Raw genomic sequence first — 19,199 nt, 5'->3', positions numbered from 1 at the left:
CAGAACGCCAAGCTTCCTTGTTACGGATCCAGGTCCAGGGACCCCAGGGCGACTCTGATAGATGCTCTGGCAGCGCCCTGGTCTTTCAACCGTGCTTATGTGTTTCCACCGTTTCCTCTGCTCCCTCGACTGATTGCCAAGATCAAGCAGGAGAGAGCATCAGTGATTTTAATAGCGCCTGCGTGGCCACGCAGGACCTGGTATGCAGATCTAGTGGACATGTCATCCTTTCCACCATGGACTCTGCCTCTGAGACAGGACCTTCTACTTCAAGGTCCTTTCCACCATCCAAATCTAATTTCTCTGAGACTGACTGCATGGAGATTGAACGCTTGATTTTATCAAAGCGTGGCTTCTCCGAGTCAGTCATTGATACCTTAATACAGGCACGAAAGCCTGTCACCAGGAAAATTTACCATAAAATATGGCGTAAATATCTTTATTGGTGTGAAACCAAGGGTTACTCGTGGAGTAAGGTCAGGATTCCTAGAATATTATCTTTTCTCCAAGAAGGCTTGGAAAAAGGTTTGTCAGCTAGTTCCTTAAAGGGACAGATTTCTGCTCTGTCTATTCTTATACACAAGCGTCTGGCAGATGTTCCAGACATTCAGGCATTTTGTTAGGCTTTAGTCCGAATCAAGCCTGTCGCTCCACCATGGAGCTTAAACCTGGTTCTTAAGGTTCCTCAAGGAGTTCCGTTTGAACCTCTTCATTCCATAGATATAAAACTTTTATCTTGAAAAGTCCTTTTTTTGGTAGCTATTTCCTCAGCTCATAGAGTCTCCGAGTTATCTGCCTTACAATGTGATTCTCCTTATCTGATTTTTCATTCTGATAAGGTAGTCCTGCGTACCAAACCTGGGTTTTTACCTAAGGTGGTATCTAACAAGAATATCAATCAAGAGATTGTTGTTCCATCCTTGTGTCCTAATCCTTCTTCAAAGAAGGAACGTCTATTACACAATTTGGACGTGGTTCGTGCTTTAAAGTTTTACTTAAAAGCTACTAAGGATTTTCGACAAACATCTGCTTTGTTTGTTGTTTACTCTGGTCAGAGGAGAGGTCAAAAGGCTTCGGCAACCTCTCTTTCTTTTTGGCTAAGAAGCATAATACGCTTAGCCTATGAGACTGCTGGACAGCAGCCCCCTGAAAGAATTACAGCTCATTCTACTAGAGCTGTGGCTTCCACTTGGGCCTTTAAAAATGAGGCTTCTGTTGAACAGATTTGCAAGGCGGCGACTTGGTCTTCGCTTCATACTTTTTCAAAATTCTACAAATTTGATACTTTTGCTTCTTCGGAGGCTATTTTTGGGAGAAAGGTTTTACAGGCAGTGGTACCTTCCGTTTAAGTACCTGCCTTGTCCCTCCCTTCATCCGTGTACTTTAGCTTTGGTATTGGTATCCCATAAGTAATGGATGATCCGTGGACTGGATACACCTTACTAGAGAAAACACAATTTATGCTTACCTGATAAATTTATTTCTCTAGTGGTGTATCCAGTCCACGGCCCACCCTGTCATTTTAAGGCAGGTTATTTTTAAATTTAAACTACAGTCACCACTGCGCCCTATGGTTTCTCCTTTCTCTGCTTGTTTTCGGTCGAATGACTGGATATGGTAGTGAGGGGAGGAGCTATATAACAGCTTTGCTGTGGGTCCTCTTGCAACTTCCTGTTGGGAGTGAGAATATCCCATAAGTAATGGATGATCCGTGGACTGGATACACCACTAAAGAAATAAATTTATCAGGTAAGCATAAATTGTGTTTTTCATGTTTTCATCTATTTGACTGCAAAGGGCTTCAATACACTACTATATATGTCTACCTCTATGTATACATATGTATTTATTTGTTTATATGTGTTTATATGTCTGTAAATACATACATACACATACAAATACATAAATACATATGTACACAGATATAGGTATATATATATATATATATATATATATATATATATACTGTGTGTATATATATATATATATATATATATATATATATATATATATATATATATATATATATAATGTACACATATTTAGACATGTATATGTATGTTTCAATGTTAAAGCCCTTTGCCTGCCTTTTATTTCTAACACCTGAGACCTCATATCTTTGATCCCTTATAACTTTTTTGTGCAATATTTTTTTAAAATATTTTTTATTAGATACTGTTATTAAGAGTGTAACTGTACTTTGTAATATATTTTCAATGTGTTTTGTGACACTTTTTTGTTTTGCAAAACAGTTAACCAGAGCGCTATCCTGATGCGCGTTAACTCCAATTGCGCGCAAGCAATCAAGTTTACTTTAAAATTCTAATATGGGCGCTACATCTGACTCATGCAAACAGCCGCAATAAACCCGATTAGCACTCCACTTGTAATCTGGCCCAAAATCTTACTGCACACCTATTGCAAGATTTTAATAGTAATCAATCTACACTATGCAGTGATACCTTTTTTATTGGACTAACTTTATATAATAAAAGACAAGCTTTCAAGAGAGTGTCCTCTCTTCCTCAGGTCGGAAGCAATACTGACCAATATGATAGATTTTTCATAGATATCTTGGAAAGAGGGGGGCTGTGGAGACAGGAGGTGTGGGAGATCAGTAAGAGAAATTACAGGGTGTTGTAATAACACAAGATTTCACTTAACTCTCATGAGATTTCATAGTAAACTTAAACGGAATAGGGAGATAATATGAGTGTGCACGAAAGCTCACTCCCCGGGACAGACATACTGATTTGCTGCTTAGAAGACCTTTACAATGGGATGTGGCTACTAAGGAACTTTTGAGGTAAAATATCTTTCTTTTTTACATAGAGATGTTCAGGTGATATTTTCTAGTCAGCTTTTTACAGCTATGCTGCATCACTTTCAAGGGTTTCAACATTTGGGTATCATGGCCCTTTAAAGGAAATATTATGCCAACAAGTAAAAAGAGTATTTGAATGCTTAAAGAACTGGCTATTCAATATTTTTACTGAGAACTCAGTTTGCTGTTGCTCTAAATGTGTATGCATTTGTATTTTTGTTATAATGTTTGCATCTTGATACCTACAGGGGCACTATACATGTCGGTTGTTTATGGTTGATTAAGAAACTTACTAGTTTGATAAGTTGTTGTAACTTTTACGCAGGTGTTTCTTTGTATCAAGTGACTGACTTGAAAAAAGATGTGACTAATAAAATGCCCATGTTAAAGATTTAAAGAGTGCTGAATTCCCTTGCTTTGGAATCATAAGGGAGAGTGTTTCTTCTTTTTTGACCCCCATGGTTTTTTATCCGTTTATGGAATATAATAAATTTTGGCTTTTACTTGACCTCGGACTTTCCTCTCTTTTTTTATATATATATATATATAATTATATTATAAGATTATACAGTCACCACTTGATACAGATAAATCACTTGTGTGGGGGATGTTTTGAGATGGCATATGAATTCTCTGATGCTCAGTGGGAAGCTGGAGGATGTAGGAGATGAGGAACAAAATGTTTTTCAAGCTTTCAAGAAATATAGGACCTGTCTAACAAGACAGGTCAAAATCAGAGCTTAAAATTCCAGTCTTAACAATTACATTGCAAATTAAATGATACCTAGAGGTCTTAGATTGCACCTGGACCCAGGGCCTAACACAAAAGAGGATGAGGAAGTAGACACCTTTTTAGAGAAATGGAATGAGAAACTAACTTAATGTACACTAGATCTAATGAGAATGCTAATAAAAAGAAATGACAAGAGGTTAGCCAAAATCAAAGATGAGCTAGATAAAACTTTACAAGAGGTTAACAAATTTGAAAAAGATCAGAATTTTAGTAAACTTAATGATGAAACTAAAATGAACATTGCTAGGCTGCAATTAAAACTAGGAAAATAGGAAAACTGCACAGTGACCAAGATGACTGTGAACAAAAAAAGATCTATGTTCATAGAACGCAGACTAGCTCCTATGATTCAGGGACAGATGCCTCTGAATCAGAAGGAGAAAGTCACAATAGAATACAAATGACAAATTTTCATAGAGGTGGCATAGAAGATGGAGGAGGAGGAGAGGAGGGAGAAAGAGGAAGAGGCGGGGGGGGAATATACCCTTAGAAGAGAGGAGAGACCCTACCAGACAGAGAGGCAGGGGACAGAACTATCAAACTCAGGACAGATCAATATACAGGGGGAGATCAAGGAGGAGGTTTCTCAGGGGCTACTAAGAAAGCATGCTGATGATGAATTACAAATAGTTAACCTGTCTTCCTTTCCCCTCAATAATGCCCATGTTTCTCTACTACAAAAGGGGTTATCTTACTGTCCGATAATTAAAATGGACACATTTGAGGTAATAAAAGACCTTTACCTGTTTGCAAGGAAGTTGGTGCTTGCCCAAACAGTAGGCAAATCATCTTCAGGGGGTAATGAAGTAAATAAGGAGGACAGGGAAACAATTGGAATTCTTGAATCACTTTTGGAAGAGAACCAGACACAAAACCCAGACACCCCAATATCCTCACTCATACAATCTCCCTTTAAAGTGAAATCTTCCTTTATGCCTATTTTGTCACAGGTACCAGCTGTCAATCTATTTGTGAAAGCAGTAGAAAAAGAAATAGAGAAAATGTCTATTGACACGGGTATATGTGACAATTTGATCAAAAAGGAAAGAAGGGCCCTTGATTAACTGTCTAGGGTCACAAATGTGATAATCAAGCCTGCCGACAAGAGAGGAAATCTGGTGCTAATGGATGAAACAAAATACATTATGCAGGTGAGACGCCAGTTAGGGATGAAAGGTCAATATGAGAAAATGCCAGGTAACCTAATTGCAAAGGTTCAATTAGAACTTTCAAAAATTCTAAGCCAGGCTAAAAGAGATGGATTAATCTCTAATGAAGAATAAATTTATCTGTATCCTAAATTCCCTACAATGCCCACATTTTATGTAATACCTAATCTCCACAAAAATATCAAAACCCCACCCATTGTTTCGGGTATTGGAGGAGCTACAGAAAAGATTGGCCAGTATGTAGATTATATCTTAAGACCCTTTCTGTCAACTCTCCCCTCCTACATAAAAAATACAGCTGACCTTTTGAAAACACTTGATGGAATAAAAGTAAGAGAAAAAACTATATTAGCATCATTAGACGTGGAAAGTCTTTATTCTTCCATCCCCCATGAAATAGGTATAAAAGCAATTAAAACCTTTTTGGACATTAGGGATAAAAAGTTTAAAAACACACAGAATTTGTTATCCAGCTTCTACGGTTCATCCTAGAAAATAACATCTTTTCCTTTGATGTGAAAGTATACAGGCAGATCAGATGCACTGCTATGGGGGAAGTTTGACTCCCAACCTATGTCTGCCTCCATTTGGGGGCATGGGAAATGTCTGATGTATTTGAAAATATAAGCGGTGCCTTTGACCAGCATGTATTGATGTGGGTAGGATTCTTTGGGATGGTCCAGAAGAACTCCTAAAAAGCTTTGTGAAGAATTTGAATATTAACGATAAAAATATCCTTCTCACACTTGAGACTAGTTTAACTGAACTCCCCTTCCTGGATGTAAAAATAAGGAAGGAAGGAGGTATTATCATGACAGAGAATTATAAAAAGCAAACAGCCACGAACAGTATACTGGAAGCCAAAAGTCAAGTGCCCACAAGCCTTAGTCAGGGGTATACCAATAGGGCAATTTCTTAGACTTAGGAGAAACTGTTCCTCAATTACAAAGTATGATAAACATGCCCTGAGCATGAAAGAGAGATTGTAGAATAGGGGATATTCTAACAGAAACATCAAATAAGCACTCACCAGGGCCAGAAATACTAGTAGAGATGATCTATTATATGATGAAAAGATGGTGAATACACAAAGTTCTATAAGATTTATCACTACCTTTAATAATAAATGGGAACCCCTGAGACAGGTGCTAAAGAACAATTGGCATATACTAAAACTGGATGAGAATGTAAGCAAAATTGTGGGAGACTATCCTCTCATCACAACTAAAAAAGCCCTGAGTCTCAGGGATAGACTGGTGAGAAGTAGGTTCAATAGAAGCCCCTCTATGTCTGACTGACTTAGGAAGGATAGGGGCATTAAAGGGAGCTATCCATGTGGGAAATGTGTCTATTGCCCCTATATGGAAAAAAGTCAATCATTTAGGGGCAATGGACAAGACTTTTGACATAAGATTCTTTATGAACTGTGATTCGATAGATAGGGGTAGTTTATCTACTCCACTGTTCCTGTCTGATGTTTTACATAGGAAAAACAAAACATCTTTTGAAGGATAGGATACCTGAGCATCGCAATTATATAACTAATAATCGTGATACAAATGTGGCTATACACTTCTGTACCTGCCATAATAGTAATGTAGAAGGGTTGAAATTTATAGCAATAGACAAAGGGGACCCACACAATAGAGGAGGTGATGTGGATACATTCCTCCTACTGAAAGAGGCTAGGTGGATCTATTACCTCAAAACAAGGAAACCTTTAGGGTTAAATGATAAAATGAATTTTGCAAGCTTTGTGTAATATAATGACATGTGTATATATAGGTGTTCTCAATATGTAGACTTGCATGCCCTCTCAAAATATTACTTCTCATCTAGAGTGATAGATGTCAAAAATGCATTAAGGTAATGCCCCTACAAAAATAAGGTATATAGGAAGTAAAAATAGGCAGGGCCTAAAGGTTTAAATGATTGAGCACAGCTCATGAGAGAGTAAGCCCTGACGAAGCCCCATTTAGTTTGAATGCAGGGGTAAAATGAACATGTTGTTGGCTAAAACAGTCTTTGTATAAAGGCTATTTCTAAGCAAGATGCAAACGTTTGTCTCAAGGAGAATTGACAGAGCTTGAGAAACGAACTGAGCAAGAAATAAAGGGAACCCTTAATGGAGCAAAACAACAGGCAAGAAGCTATCTGTTAGCTCCTAGCAACAGCAGGATCTTAGTGATTTACTAGCAGAGATGATGACGTCACACACCGGGCGTTCTTTGGCGGACCACAAGATCTAAAGTAAAGAAGGAATCGTAGTTAACAGCAGCAAACGGCATCAGTGACCGGCTCTGGTGAGCGACTAGAACAAAGCTGTGGGAATCCAGCTAGGTTGCAGTGAGCAGTGAGTTCACTTTTGGTTTTGCAACAAACCTGAAACAAGACGAGAAAGGCCTTCCGGTGGAGGTGGTATGTGCTACAGTATACTGCTTGTTTAACAAAGTATGATCCGCTGACTGTGAGGAATCACAAAATGAACAAAAGTCATAAGGCAATATAACCACGGTGACTTTTCTCATACAGTTCCCTAAATGATTCTAGCATAACGAGGTGCGCCTCTTTCTTTGTTTGGTTTGAATACCTTAAAGGAAAAATTATGCTAACAAGTAAAAAGAGTATTTGAATGCTTAAAGAACTGGCTATTCAATATATTTACTGAGAAATCAGTTTGCGGTTGCTCTAAATGTGTATGCATTTGTATTTTTGTTATAATGTTTGCATCTTGATACCTACAGGGGCACTATACATGTCGGTTGTTTATGGTTGTTTAAGAAACATACTAGTTTGATGAGTTGTAGTAACTTTTACACAGGTGTTTCTTTGGCATCTATTTATCAAGCGGTCAACCGCAAATACGCTGGAATTGCGAAGCGTAATTGTGGCGAGCCTGATTCGCCTTAGTTATCAAACCCTACAGACCGGCAAAAGTAGAAATCTGTGACGTAACATGCGATCCGCCGGTCTCAGTCCGAAACAGATCGATGCTTACGTCATTACAGATGTTCCGAATGCAAATTTGGCACTATCTGACTACTTTTGCTAGTTAACAAATGTCTACCAGGTACGCTCGGCACTATTCCGGCCCAGCGTACCTGGTTTTCAATCTGCCGCCCTGGAGGCTGCGGATGCCATAGGAATCAATGTGAGTCTGAAAGCAGCGAAAGCTTGTGTTCGCTGCTGCCCGATATCCCATTGATTCCTATGGGAGAATAAAAGTTATGTTTACACCCTAACATATACCCCTAGTCTAAACACCCCTAATCTGCCGCCCCTACACCGCCGCCACCTACATTATACTTATTAACCCCTAATCTGCCACCCCCTACACCGCCGCCACCTACATTACACTTATTAACCCCTAATCTGCCGCCCCTACACCGCCGCCACCTACATAAAAGTATTAACCCCTATCCCGCCACTCCCGGAGCCCACCACAACTAAATAAATGTATTAACCCCTAAACCGCTAGCCCCCCACATCGCCATAAACTAAATTAACCCATTAATCCCTAAACCTAACAACCCGCTAACTGTACATTAAATATTAACTCATCCCTATCTTATAATAAATTTAAACTTACCTTTAGATTTAAATTAAACTATATTAAACTATTAATTAATCTACCCTAACTGTTATACTAAATTACATTAAACTATATTAAATTAATAATTAACCTATTCTAACTATTATAATAAAATTACATTAAACTATATTAAATTAATAATTAATCTAACCTAACTTTTATACTAAAATTACATTAAACTACAAATTAAATTAACTATATTATATATTTAAACTCCTAACCCTACTCAAATAATTTAATTCTACACTTAAAAATTACAAAGTTACAAATAACTAATGCCTAGATTACGAGTTCTGCGTTAGCTTTAAAAAGCAGCGTTAAGGGGTCCTAACGCTGCTTTTTAACGCCCGCTGGTATTACGAGTATGGCAGGTAGAGGCTCACCGCTCACTTTTTTTCCGTGGCTTTTACATACCGCAAATCCCCTTATGCCAATTGCGTATCCTATCTTTTTAATGGGATTTGCCTAACGCTGGTATTACAAGTCTTGGAAGAAGTGAGCGGTAGACCCTCTACCTCCAAGACTCCTACCGCATATAAAAGTCAGTAGTTAAGAGTTTTACGGGCTAACGCCGGAACATAAATCTCTTAACTACAGTGCTACAAAGTACACCAACACCCATAAACTACCTATGAACCCCTAAACCGAGGCAAACACTATAATAAAATTATTTAACCCCTAATCTGTCGACCGGACATCGCCGCCACCTACATTATACCTAAGAACCCCTAATCTGCTGCCCCTAACATCGCCGACACCTACATTATATTTATTAACCCCTAATCTGCCCCCCCAATGTCGCCGCCACCTACCTACACTTATTAACCCCTAATCTGCTGACCGGACATCGCCACCACTATAATAAATGTATTAACCCCTAAACCGCCGCACTCCCGCCTCGCAAACACTATAATACATTTTATTAACCCCTAATCTGCTGTCCCTAACATCGCCGCCACCTACCTACAATTATTAACCCCTAATCTCCCGCCCCCAACGTCGCCGCTACTATATTAAATGTATTAACCCCTAAACCTAAGTCTAACCCAAACCCTAACACCCCCTAACTTAAATCTATTTTTAATAAATCTAAATAAAATTTCTAAAATTAAATAAATTATTCCTATTTAAAACTAAATACTTACCTATAAAATAAACCCTAATATAGCTACAATATAACTAATAGTTACATGGTAGCTATTTTAGGATTTATATTTATTTTACAGGCAACTTTGTATTTATTTTAACTAGGTACAATAGCTATTAAATAGTTAATAACTATTTAATAGCTACCTAGTTAAAATAATTACAAAATTACCTGCAAAATAAATCCTAACCTAAGTTACAAATACACCTAACACTACACTATCAATAAATTAATTAAATAAATTAACTACAATTGTCTAACATAAAATACAATTAAATAAACTAAACTATATTACAAAAACAAACACTAAATTACAAAAAATAAAAAAATATTACAAGAAGTTTAATCTAATTACACCTAATCTAAGCCCCCTAATAAAATAAAAAAGCCCCCCAAAATAATAAAATTCCCTATCCTAAACTAAATTACTAAGTAATCAGCTCTTTTACCAGCCCTTAAAATGGCTTTTTGCGGGGCATTGCCCCAAAGTAATCGGCTCTTTTACCTGTAAAAAAAATAAATACAATACCCCCCCCCAACATTACAACCCACCACCCACACACCCCTACTCTAAAACCCACCCGATCCCCCCTTAAATAAACCTAACACCGAACTCTTCATCCGATCCGGGCACAAGTGGTCCTCCAGCCGGGCAGAAGTCTTCATCAGACTTAGGTTTAGGGGTTAATACATTTAATATAGTAGCGGCGACATTGAGGGTGGGAGATTAGGGGTTAATAATTGTAGGTAGGTGGCAGCGATGTTAGGGACGGCAGATTAGGGGTTAATAAAATGTATTATAGTGTTTGCGAGGCGGGAGTGCGGCGGTTTAGGGGTTAATACATTTATTATAGTGGCGGCGATGTCCGGTCGGCAGATTAGGGGTTAATAAGTGTAGGTAGGTGGCGGCGACGTTGGGGGGGCAGATTAGGGGATAATAAATATAATGTAGGTGTCGGCGATGTTAGGGGCAGCAGATTAGGGGTTCATAGGGATAATGTAGGTGGCGGCGGTGTCCGGAGCGGCAGATTAGGGGTTAATAGTATAATGCAGGTGGCGACGATGTTGGGGGCGGCAGATTAGAGGTTAATAAGTGTAAGGTTAGGGGTGTTTAGACTCGGGGTTCATATTAGGGTGTTAGGTGTAGACTTAGAAAGTGTTTCCCCATAGGAAACAATGGGGCTGCGTTAAGAGCTGAACGCTGCTTTTTTGCAGGTGTTAGTTTTTGTTTCAGCTAGCTCAGCCCCATTGTATCCTATGGGGAAATCGTGCACGAGCACGTTTTTCCAGCTTACCGCTACCGTAAGCAACGCTGGTATTACAGGTAGAAGTGGAGCTAAATTTTGCTCAACGCTCACTTTTCTGAGGCTAACGCAGCCATTCAGAAAACTTGTAATACCAGCGTTGTTTAAAGTGAGCGCTGGAAAAAAAGGCTTGTTAACACCGCAAGTTTTTACCAACAAAACTTGTAATCTAGCCGTAACTAAGTTACAAAAAATAACAAACATTAACGGCTAGATTTAGAGTTTTATCGGTAACGACCCGCGTAGCTAACGCTGGCTTTTTTCTGGCCGCACCTTTAAAATAACTCTGGTATTGAGAGTCCACAGAATGGCTGCGTTAGGCTCCAAAAAAGGAGCGTAGAGCATATTTAACACAACTGCAACTCTCGATACCAGAGTTGCTTACAGACGCGGCCAGCCTCAAAAACGTGCTTGTGCACGATTCCCCCATAGGAAACAATGGGGCTGTTTGAGCTGTAAAAAAACCTAACACCTGCAAAAAAGCTGCGTTCAGCTCCTAACGCAGCCCCATTGTTTGCTATGGGGAAACACTTCCTACGTCTGCACCTAACACTCTAACATGTACCCCGAGTCTAAACACTCCTAACCTTACACTTATTAACCCCTAATCTGCCGCCCCCGCTATCGCTGACCCCTGCATATTATTATTAACCCCTAATCTGCCGCTCCGTAAACCGCCGCTACTTACATTATCCCTATGTACCCCTAATCTGCTGCCCCTAACACCTAACACTAACCCCAGAAGATTTACTTACAGTTTTGAAGATGCGACATCCATCCTCCAAGAAGCCGGAAGAAGTCCTTAACGAAGCGGCCGAAGTCTTCATCCAAGCCCGCAGAAGTCTTCACCCAGATGGCATCTTCTATCTTCATCCATCCGGCGCAGAGCGGCTCCATCTTCAAGACATCCGACACAGAGCATCCTCTTCCTTCCGACGAATGAAGGTTCCTTTAAATGACGTCATCCAAGATGGCGTCCCTTAGATTCCGATTGGCTGATAGAATTCTATCAGCCAATCGGAATTAAGGTTGAAAAAATCCTATTGGCTGTTGCAATCAGCCAATAGAATGTGAGCTCAATCCTATTGGCTGATTGCAACAGCCAATAGGATGAAAACTCAATCCTATTGGCCGATTGCAACAGCCAATAGGATTTTTTCAACCTTAATTCCGATTGGCTGATAGAATTCTATCAGCCAATCGGAATCTAAGGGACGTCATCTTGGATGACGTCACTTAAAGGAACCTTCATTCGTCGGTAGTCGTCGGAAGGAAGAGGATGCTCCACGTCGGATGTCTTGAAGATGGAGCCGCTCCGAGTCGGATGGATAAAGATAGAAGATGCCGTCTGGATGAAGACTTCTGCCCGTCTGGAGGACCACTTCGCCCAGCTTGGATGAAGACTTCTCCCGGCTTCGTTGAGGACTTCGGCCCAGTTGGATGAAGACTTCTGCAACTTCCTTGAGGATGGATGTCCGGTCTTCAGAACAGTAAGTCGATCCTCAGGGGGTTAGTGTTAGGGTTTTTTAAGGGTGTATTGGGTGGGTTTTATTTTTAGGTTAGGGCTTTGGGCCGCAAAAGAGCTAACTGCCCTTTTAAGGGCAATGCCCATCCAAATGCCATTTTCAGGGCAATGGGGGGCTTAGGTTTTTTTAGTTAGTATTTTATTTGGGGGGTTGGTTGTGTGGGTGGTGGGTTTTACTGTTGGAGAGGTTGTTTGTATTTTTTTTTACAGGTAAAAGAGCTGATTACTTTGGGGCAATGCCCCGCAAAAGGCCCTTTTAAGGGCTATTGGTAGTTTAGTTTAGGCTAGGGGTTTTTATTATTTTGGGGGGGCTTTTTTTATTTTGATAGGGCTATTAGATTAGGTGTAATTAGTTTAAATATCTGTAATTTGTTTTTTATTTTCTGTAATTTAGTGGGGTTTTTTTGTACTTTAGCTAATTTAATTTAATTTATTTAATTGTATTTAATTTAGTTAATTTATTTAATTATAGTGTAGTGTTAGGTGTTAGTGTAACTTAGGTTAGGTTTTATTTTACAGGTAAATTTGTATTTATTTTAGCTAGGTAGTTATTAAATAGTTAATAACTATTTAATAACTATTCTACCTAGTTAAAATAAATACAAACTTGTCTGTAAAATAAAAATAAACCCTAAGCTAGCTACAATGTAACTATTAGTTATATTGTAGATAGCTTAGGGTTTATTTTACAGGTAAGTATTTAGGTTTAAATAGGAATAATTTAGTTAATGATAGGAATATTTATTTACATTTATTTAAGTTATATTTAAGTTAGTGGGTGTTAGGTTTAGGGTTAGACGTAGGTTTAGGGGTTAATAACTTTAATATAGTGGCGGCGACGGTTGGGGCGGCAGATTAGGGGTTAATAAATGTAGGAAGGTGGCAGCGATGTAAGGGCCGGCAGATTATAGGTTAATAATATTTAACTAATGTTTGTGATGCAGGAGTGCGGCGGTTTAGGGGTTAATATGTTTATTATAGTGTCGGCGATGTTGGGGGCAGCAGATTAGGGGTTAATAAGTTTAGGTAGGTGGCGGCGACATTGGGGGCAGCAAATTAGGGGTTAATAAATATAATGTAGGTGTCGGCGATGTTGGGGTCAGCAGATTAGGGGTTAATACATATAATGTAGGTGGCGGCGGTGTCCGGAGCGGCAGATTAGGGGTTAATCATTTTATTATAGTATTTGCGATGCGGGAGGGCCTCGGTTTAGGGGTTAATAGGTAGTTTATGGGTGTTAGTTTACTTTTTAGCACTTTAGTTATGAGTTTTATGCTATGGCGTTGTACCATAAAACTCATAACTACTGACTTTTAAATGCGTTAGGACTCTTGACAGGGTAGGTTGTACAGCAAACTTTTTGGCCTCCCAGGACAGACTCGTAATACCGGCACTATGGAAGTCCCATAGAAAAAAGACTTTACGAAGTTTACGTAAGTGGTTTTGCGGTAAGGCCAAAGAAGTGTACGGTACACCTAAACCTTCAAGAATCGGAATAGCAGCGGTAGTGAAAAAGCAGCGTTAGGACCTCTTAAAGCTGCTTTTTTACCCTAACGCACAACTCGTAATCTAGCCGTAGGTTTCTCACTCACATTATTTACATACTGCTTGTGCAATCATGGCACAAATGGTTTTAAAAGCATCTCTGGGATCCCCTTTGTTTAGAAATAGCATACATTTATGGCTTTGTCATTGCTTTTCGGGAATTAGAAGGACACTAATTGCAGCTGGGCAGCACACTTCTTTTCTGCAGTGTAGGATCCCACTAACCCTCCAACCACCCTGAGCCCCCCTCAAACAGCTCTCTAACCTTTAGACTGCTGCTTCATAACTTCTGTTCGCCGGAAACACGGGGCATCAAGCTCCGTACAGAGCTTGATAAATTGACCCATATGTGTTCAGCTAGCTCCCAGTAGCACATTACGGCTCCTTTAACAAAGGATACCAACAAAATCAAGCTAATTTTTATAAAATAAATACATTGAAAATTGTTTAAAATTTAAAGAATCAAAGTTTTGTTTTTTTATTGTTTTAGTATAAATCTTTAATTTGTAACTGCTCTTTGTTACAGTCATGAGGTGAGATTATAATCAATGACAAGAGGCATATATTTGCAGCCACCAATCCACAGCTAGCTACCGGTAGTGCATTGCGGCTTCTGAGCCTACCTAGGTATGCCTGTCATCAAAGTATACAAAGAGAACAAAGCACATTAAATAACAGAAGTCAATTATAAAATGATCTATTTGAATCATTTTGGGTCTTATGCACCTATACTAGAATAGGTAGATACTTAAAGTGAATGTAAATTTTGATGCTAAAGTGCCCGGTTTTTAAAAATTCGATTAAAAACAGGGGCACTTTAATTCATCAAAATTTATATTTCACTACTGTTGTGAAAAAAACTTACCTTTTACTCTTGACAGCAGCTCCAGCTTCCTCCACCCATCGCAAAGCCTCTTCCTGGGTCTAAAATGAGGAATGGCTTGCAACGACCGGAGGAAGCTGGAGATGCTGTCAAGATTAAATTTCAGACATGATCTTGCCTTTGCAATTTGTGCTAACAAAGTAATAATTTATGTGCTGTTAAAGCAAATTTTTTGTACGTAGAGCTTTTGCAATTCATTGCTTTATTGTTGATGTATCCTATGCATAGATACTAAAAAAGTGACTTCAATTTCCCTTTAATAACTTTCTGCACTTTTCCCTTTTTAATTTTGGCTTAAAATTAAGAGGGTCACAGTGGGGGGAAACTGCAATATGCTTGATAGATGTGTTAATTTATATAAAAAAAATATATATATATATGTGTGTGTGTGCCTGACTGTATGGGGCATATGTATCAAGCTCCGAATGGAGCTTGATGCCCCGTGTTTCTGGAGAGCCTGCAGACTCACCAGAAACAGCAATTATGAAGCAGCGGTCACAAAGACCGCTGCTCCATAACCCTGTCCGCCTGCTCTGAGCAGGCGGACACACATCGCAGGAAATCAACCCGATCGAGTACGATCAGGTTGATTGACACCCCCCTGCTGGCGGCCTATTGGCCGCGAGTCTGCAGGGGGCGGCGTTGCACCAGCAGCTCTTGTGAGCTGCTGGTGCAATGCTGAATACGGCGAGCGTATTGCTCGCCGTATTCAGCGAAGTCTGGCGGACCTGATCCGCACTGTCGGATCAGGTCCGCCAGACTTTAATAAATATGCCCCTATGTCTCATAGAGGTAATAAACATATACTTGTGGTACATGCATAGGAACACTTTAAGGGCATCTGATTGGTTAACGTTCTCTCACATGCTATTTGTGTGAATGCTGGAACCTTTAATGTCATCGTTTTCGTTTGAGATTTTTGGTGAGCTATTGGATTCACTGGTTCTGTTTGTCTTCCAGCACAAGCTGTCACTCAGCACCCGCATAATGTGTAATCCCGAGAACATCACACATCGTGGTCTGCTCAGCCAGAACTTTGGGATCAGTTTACCTCTGATCAGCTGCAGACAAAAAATATCTGTAAGTTTTATATCCTTACTTTTATATATTTTCTCATTTTGTTTTTCTTCTTTGTCACAAGATTCTTCTAGATTCCATTTGTGACCGTTTTCCCAAATTATCCTGTAGACCCAATATATACTGAAAATACACTGCATATCTTTATATGACATCTGTAATATATGCAGTATAGTTCAAATATATTAAATGGCCGTTAGAGTTGAAAAATTAGCTGGTCTAATTCATTATGTCATTTTTACTTTAACGATCCTGCAATGCTGTTTAACCCCACAGCAGCAGAGAACTGTTTGGTCCCGTGCAGAAACTTCTGCTCACCTAATCAGCAGTGGCAGTCATACAGCAGGGTTGTGAGGTTACCGCTACTGATTGGGTCAGCAGCAGTTTTTGCTCGGGACCAGCAGTTCTCTGCAGCTCCCAATGGGTACTTTAATTATGTGTTTAATCCCATGGCAGGGGTTAAACACACAATACTGCAGGATTGCTAGTGTTAAAATGACATGCTCTAAAAAATTAGATCATATAATCGTTCCACTATAATGGCCCTTTACCATCAGGGCCTGTAAGTTATCATATTAAAAGAGACATTAACCCCTTGTACCCTACGTCATGTGGTACATAGCCCATCGTACCACATATTGTAGAGCTACGTTCGACTTTCAAGCAGACCATGCAGTCTGAAATTAAAAAAATAAGAAATAAAATAAAAAATTAATATAAAGCTGGGTGCCACTAGTGGGAGGGTTAGAGAGCTGTTTGGGAGGGATAAGGGAGGTGTGAGGGTTGCCGAAAAAAAATAAAGTGCATACTGGCCGACTGCCAGTACCTAAGATGGTGGTGAGTAGTGTGGGTACAATACTATTACCATTACCACCTAACTAATTAACCCCTTTACTGCCGGGAATTTCAGAAGTGTGTTGCGCAGTGGATATTAGAAGCCTTCTAATTGACAAAAAACAATGGCAAAGCCATGCATGTCTTCTATTTTTGAACAAAGGGGGTCCCAGAGAAGCTTTTACAACAATTTGTGTTATGACTGCACAAGCAGTATGTAAATAATTTCAGTGAGAAACCCAAAGTTTGTGGAAAAGTTAACAATGCTTTTTATTTGATCGCATTTGGCTACAAAATGGTGGCATGAAATATACCAAAATGGGCCTAGATCAATACCTTGGGTTGTCTACTTAAAGTAAATATATAGTTTTGATAGGTAAATAAAAAAAACTAGGCTCTATTTATGTTTTTAATGGAGTTATAGCCAAAATGCTAAAACTTATCCGGTACTTTGAGCAAGTTTTTCTCTAAAATTCCCAGTACTGAAGGGGTTAAAATTATAAGTTAACCCCAAACATTTTTAATTATGGCAAATAAGACAAGATATCACAGTGTGCAGTGATTGTTTATTTTGCATGTTTGTTGTAAAATTTCTCTGAAATTTGTGCTTTTTCCACTTGCCCCTGTGAAGCTAGAGTACCACCATCATATTTAAATTTCTTTCACCTTGCAACATTTTGCACAGTGATTGCTTAAACGTGCATCAAAGTCAAAATTAGAGGGACATTCCAGCCAAAATTGGAATTCACACAGGTGCATTTCACTTTTGAATAGAAGCATTTTTGCAATATACATGAATTAACAAAAATGCTTCTAGTAAAAGTAATAGCTGTTTTAAGAGTATATTTAAGTACGGTCCATGCACCAGAATTTTAAACACTGCACTTACTTAGAGAGCCTAAGGTTATTGTATCATCTGGTAATGATTCAATTTGTTAATTGCTTGCATGATACTAGCTCTCTGAGTGGCTGCAGTATTTACAATGCTGGTGCACAGTATTTACAAAGCTGGTGCACAATATTTATAATGTTGGTGCACAGTATTTACAATGCTGGTGCACAGTATTTACAATGCTGGTGCACAGTATTTATAATGTTGGTGTATTTACAATGCTGGTGCACAGTATTTACAATGCTGGTGCACAATATTTATAATGTTGGTGCACAGTATTTACAATGCTGGTGCACAGTATTTACAATGCTGGTGCACAGTATTTATAATGTTGGTGCACAGTACTTACAATGTTGGTGCACAGTACTTACAATGCTGGTGCGCAGTAATTACAATGTTGGTGCACAGTACTTACAATGCTGGTGCACAGTATTTACAATGTTGGTGCACAGTACTTACAATGCTGGTGCACAGTACTTACAATGCTGGTGCACAGTATTTATAATGTTGGTGCACAGTACTTACAATGCTGGTGCGCAGTATTTACAATGCTGGTGCGCAGTATTTACAATGCTGGTGCACAGTATTTACAATGCTGGTGCATAGTATTTACAATGCTGGTGCACAGTAACTACAATGCTGGTGCATAGTATTTACAATGCTGGTGCACAGTATTTACAATGCTGGTGCATAGTATTTACAATGCTGGTGCACAGTATTTACAATGCTGGTGCACAGTATTTACAATGCTGGTGCGCAGTATTTACAATGCTGGTGCACAGTACTTACAATGCTGGTGCACAGTATTTACAATGCTGGTGCGCAGTATTTACAATGCTGGTGCGCAGTATTTACAATGCTGGTGCACAGTATTTATAATGTTGGTGCACAGTATTTATAATGTTGGTGCACAGTATTTACAATGCTGGTGCACAGTATTTATAATGTTGGTGCACAGTATTTATAATGTTGGTGCACAGTATTTACAATGCTGGTGCACAGTATTTATAATGTTGGTGCACAGTATTTACAATGCTGGTATACAGTATTTATAATGTTGGTGCACAGTATTTATAATGTTGGTGCACAGTATTTACAATGCTGGTGCACAGTATTTATAATGCTGGTGCGCAGTATTTACAATGCTGGTGCGCAGTATTTACAATGCTGGTGCGCAGTATTTACAATGCTGGTGCACAGTATTTACAATGCTGGTGCACAGTATTTACAATGCTGGTGCACAGTATTTACAATGCTGGTGCACAGTATTTACAATGCTGGTGCACAGTATTTATAATGTTGGTGCACAGTATTTATAATGCTGGTGCACAGTATTTATAATGCTGGTGCACAGTACTTACAATGCTGGTGCACAGTATTTACAATGCTGGTGCGCAGTATTTACAATGCTGGTGCACAGTACTTACAATGCTGGTGCACAGTATTTACAATGCTGGTGCGCAGTATTTACAATGCTGGTGCGCAGTATTTACAATGCTGGTGCGCAGTATTTACAATGCTGGTGCGCAGTATTTACAATGCTGGTGCGCAGTATTTACAATGCTGGTACGCAGTATTTACAATGCTGGTGCACAGTATTTACAATGCTGGTGC

At 39.2% G+C, this 19,199-nt stretch overlaps 1 protein-coding gene across 1 annotated transcript in view; it reads left to right on the top strand.

Annotated features, from left to right (window-relative positions):
- Positions 1 to 19,199, top strand: part of IQCH (IQ motif containing H) — a 369,607-nt gene that overhangs the window by 49,309 nt on the left and 301,099 nt on the right. The window contains exon 5 of the mRNA XM_053719577.1: positions 15,743 to 15,862. Coding sequence (XP_053575552.1) covers positions 15,743 to 15,862 — 120 coding nt within the window. The remainder of the gene's footprint in view (positions 1 to 15,742; positions 15,863 to 19,199) is intronic.

Source organism: Bombina bombina, chromosome 6 (assembly GCF_027579735.1).
Source record: "Bombina bombina isolate aBomBom1 chromosome 6, aBomBom1.pri, whole genome shotgun sequence".
In the NCBI taxonomy this organism is placed as follows: Eukaryota; Metazoa; Chordata; class Amphibia; order Anura; family Bombinatoridae; genus Bombina; species Bombina bombina.
The sequence above is the reverse complement of the archived record's forward strand: the minus strand, read 5'-3'. Positions and strand labels throughout refer to the sequence as shown.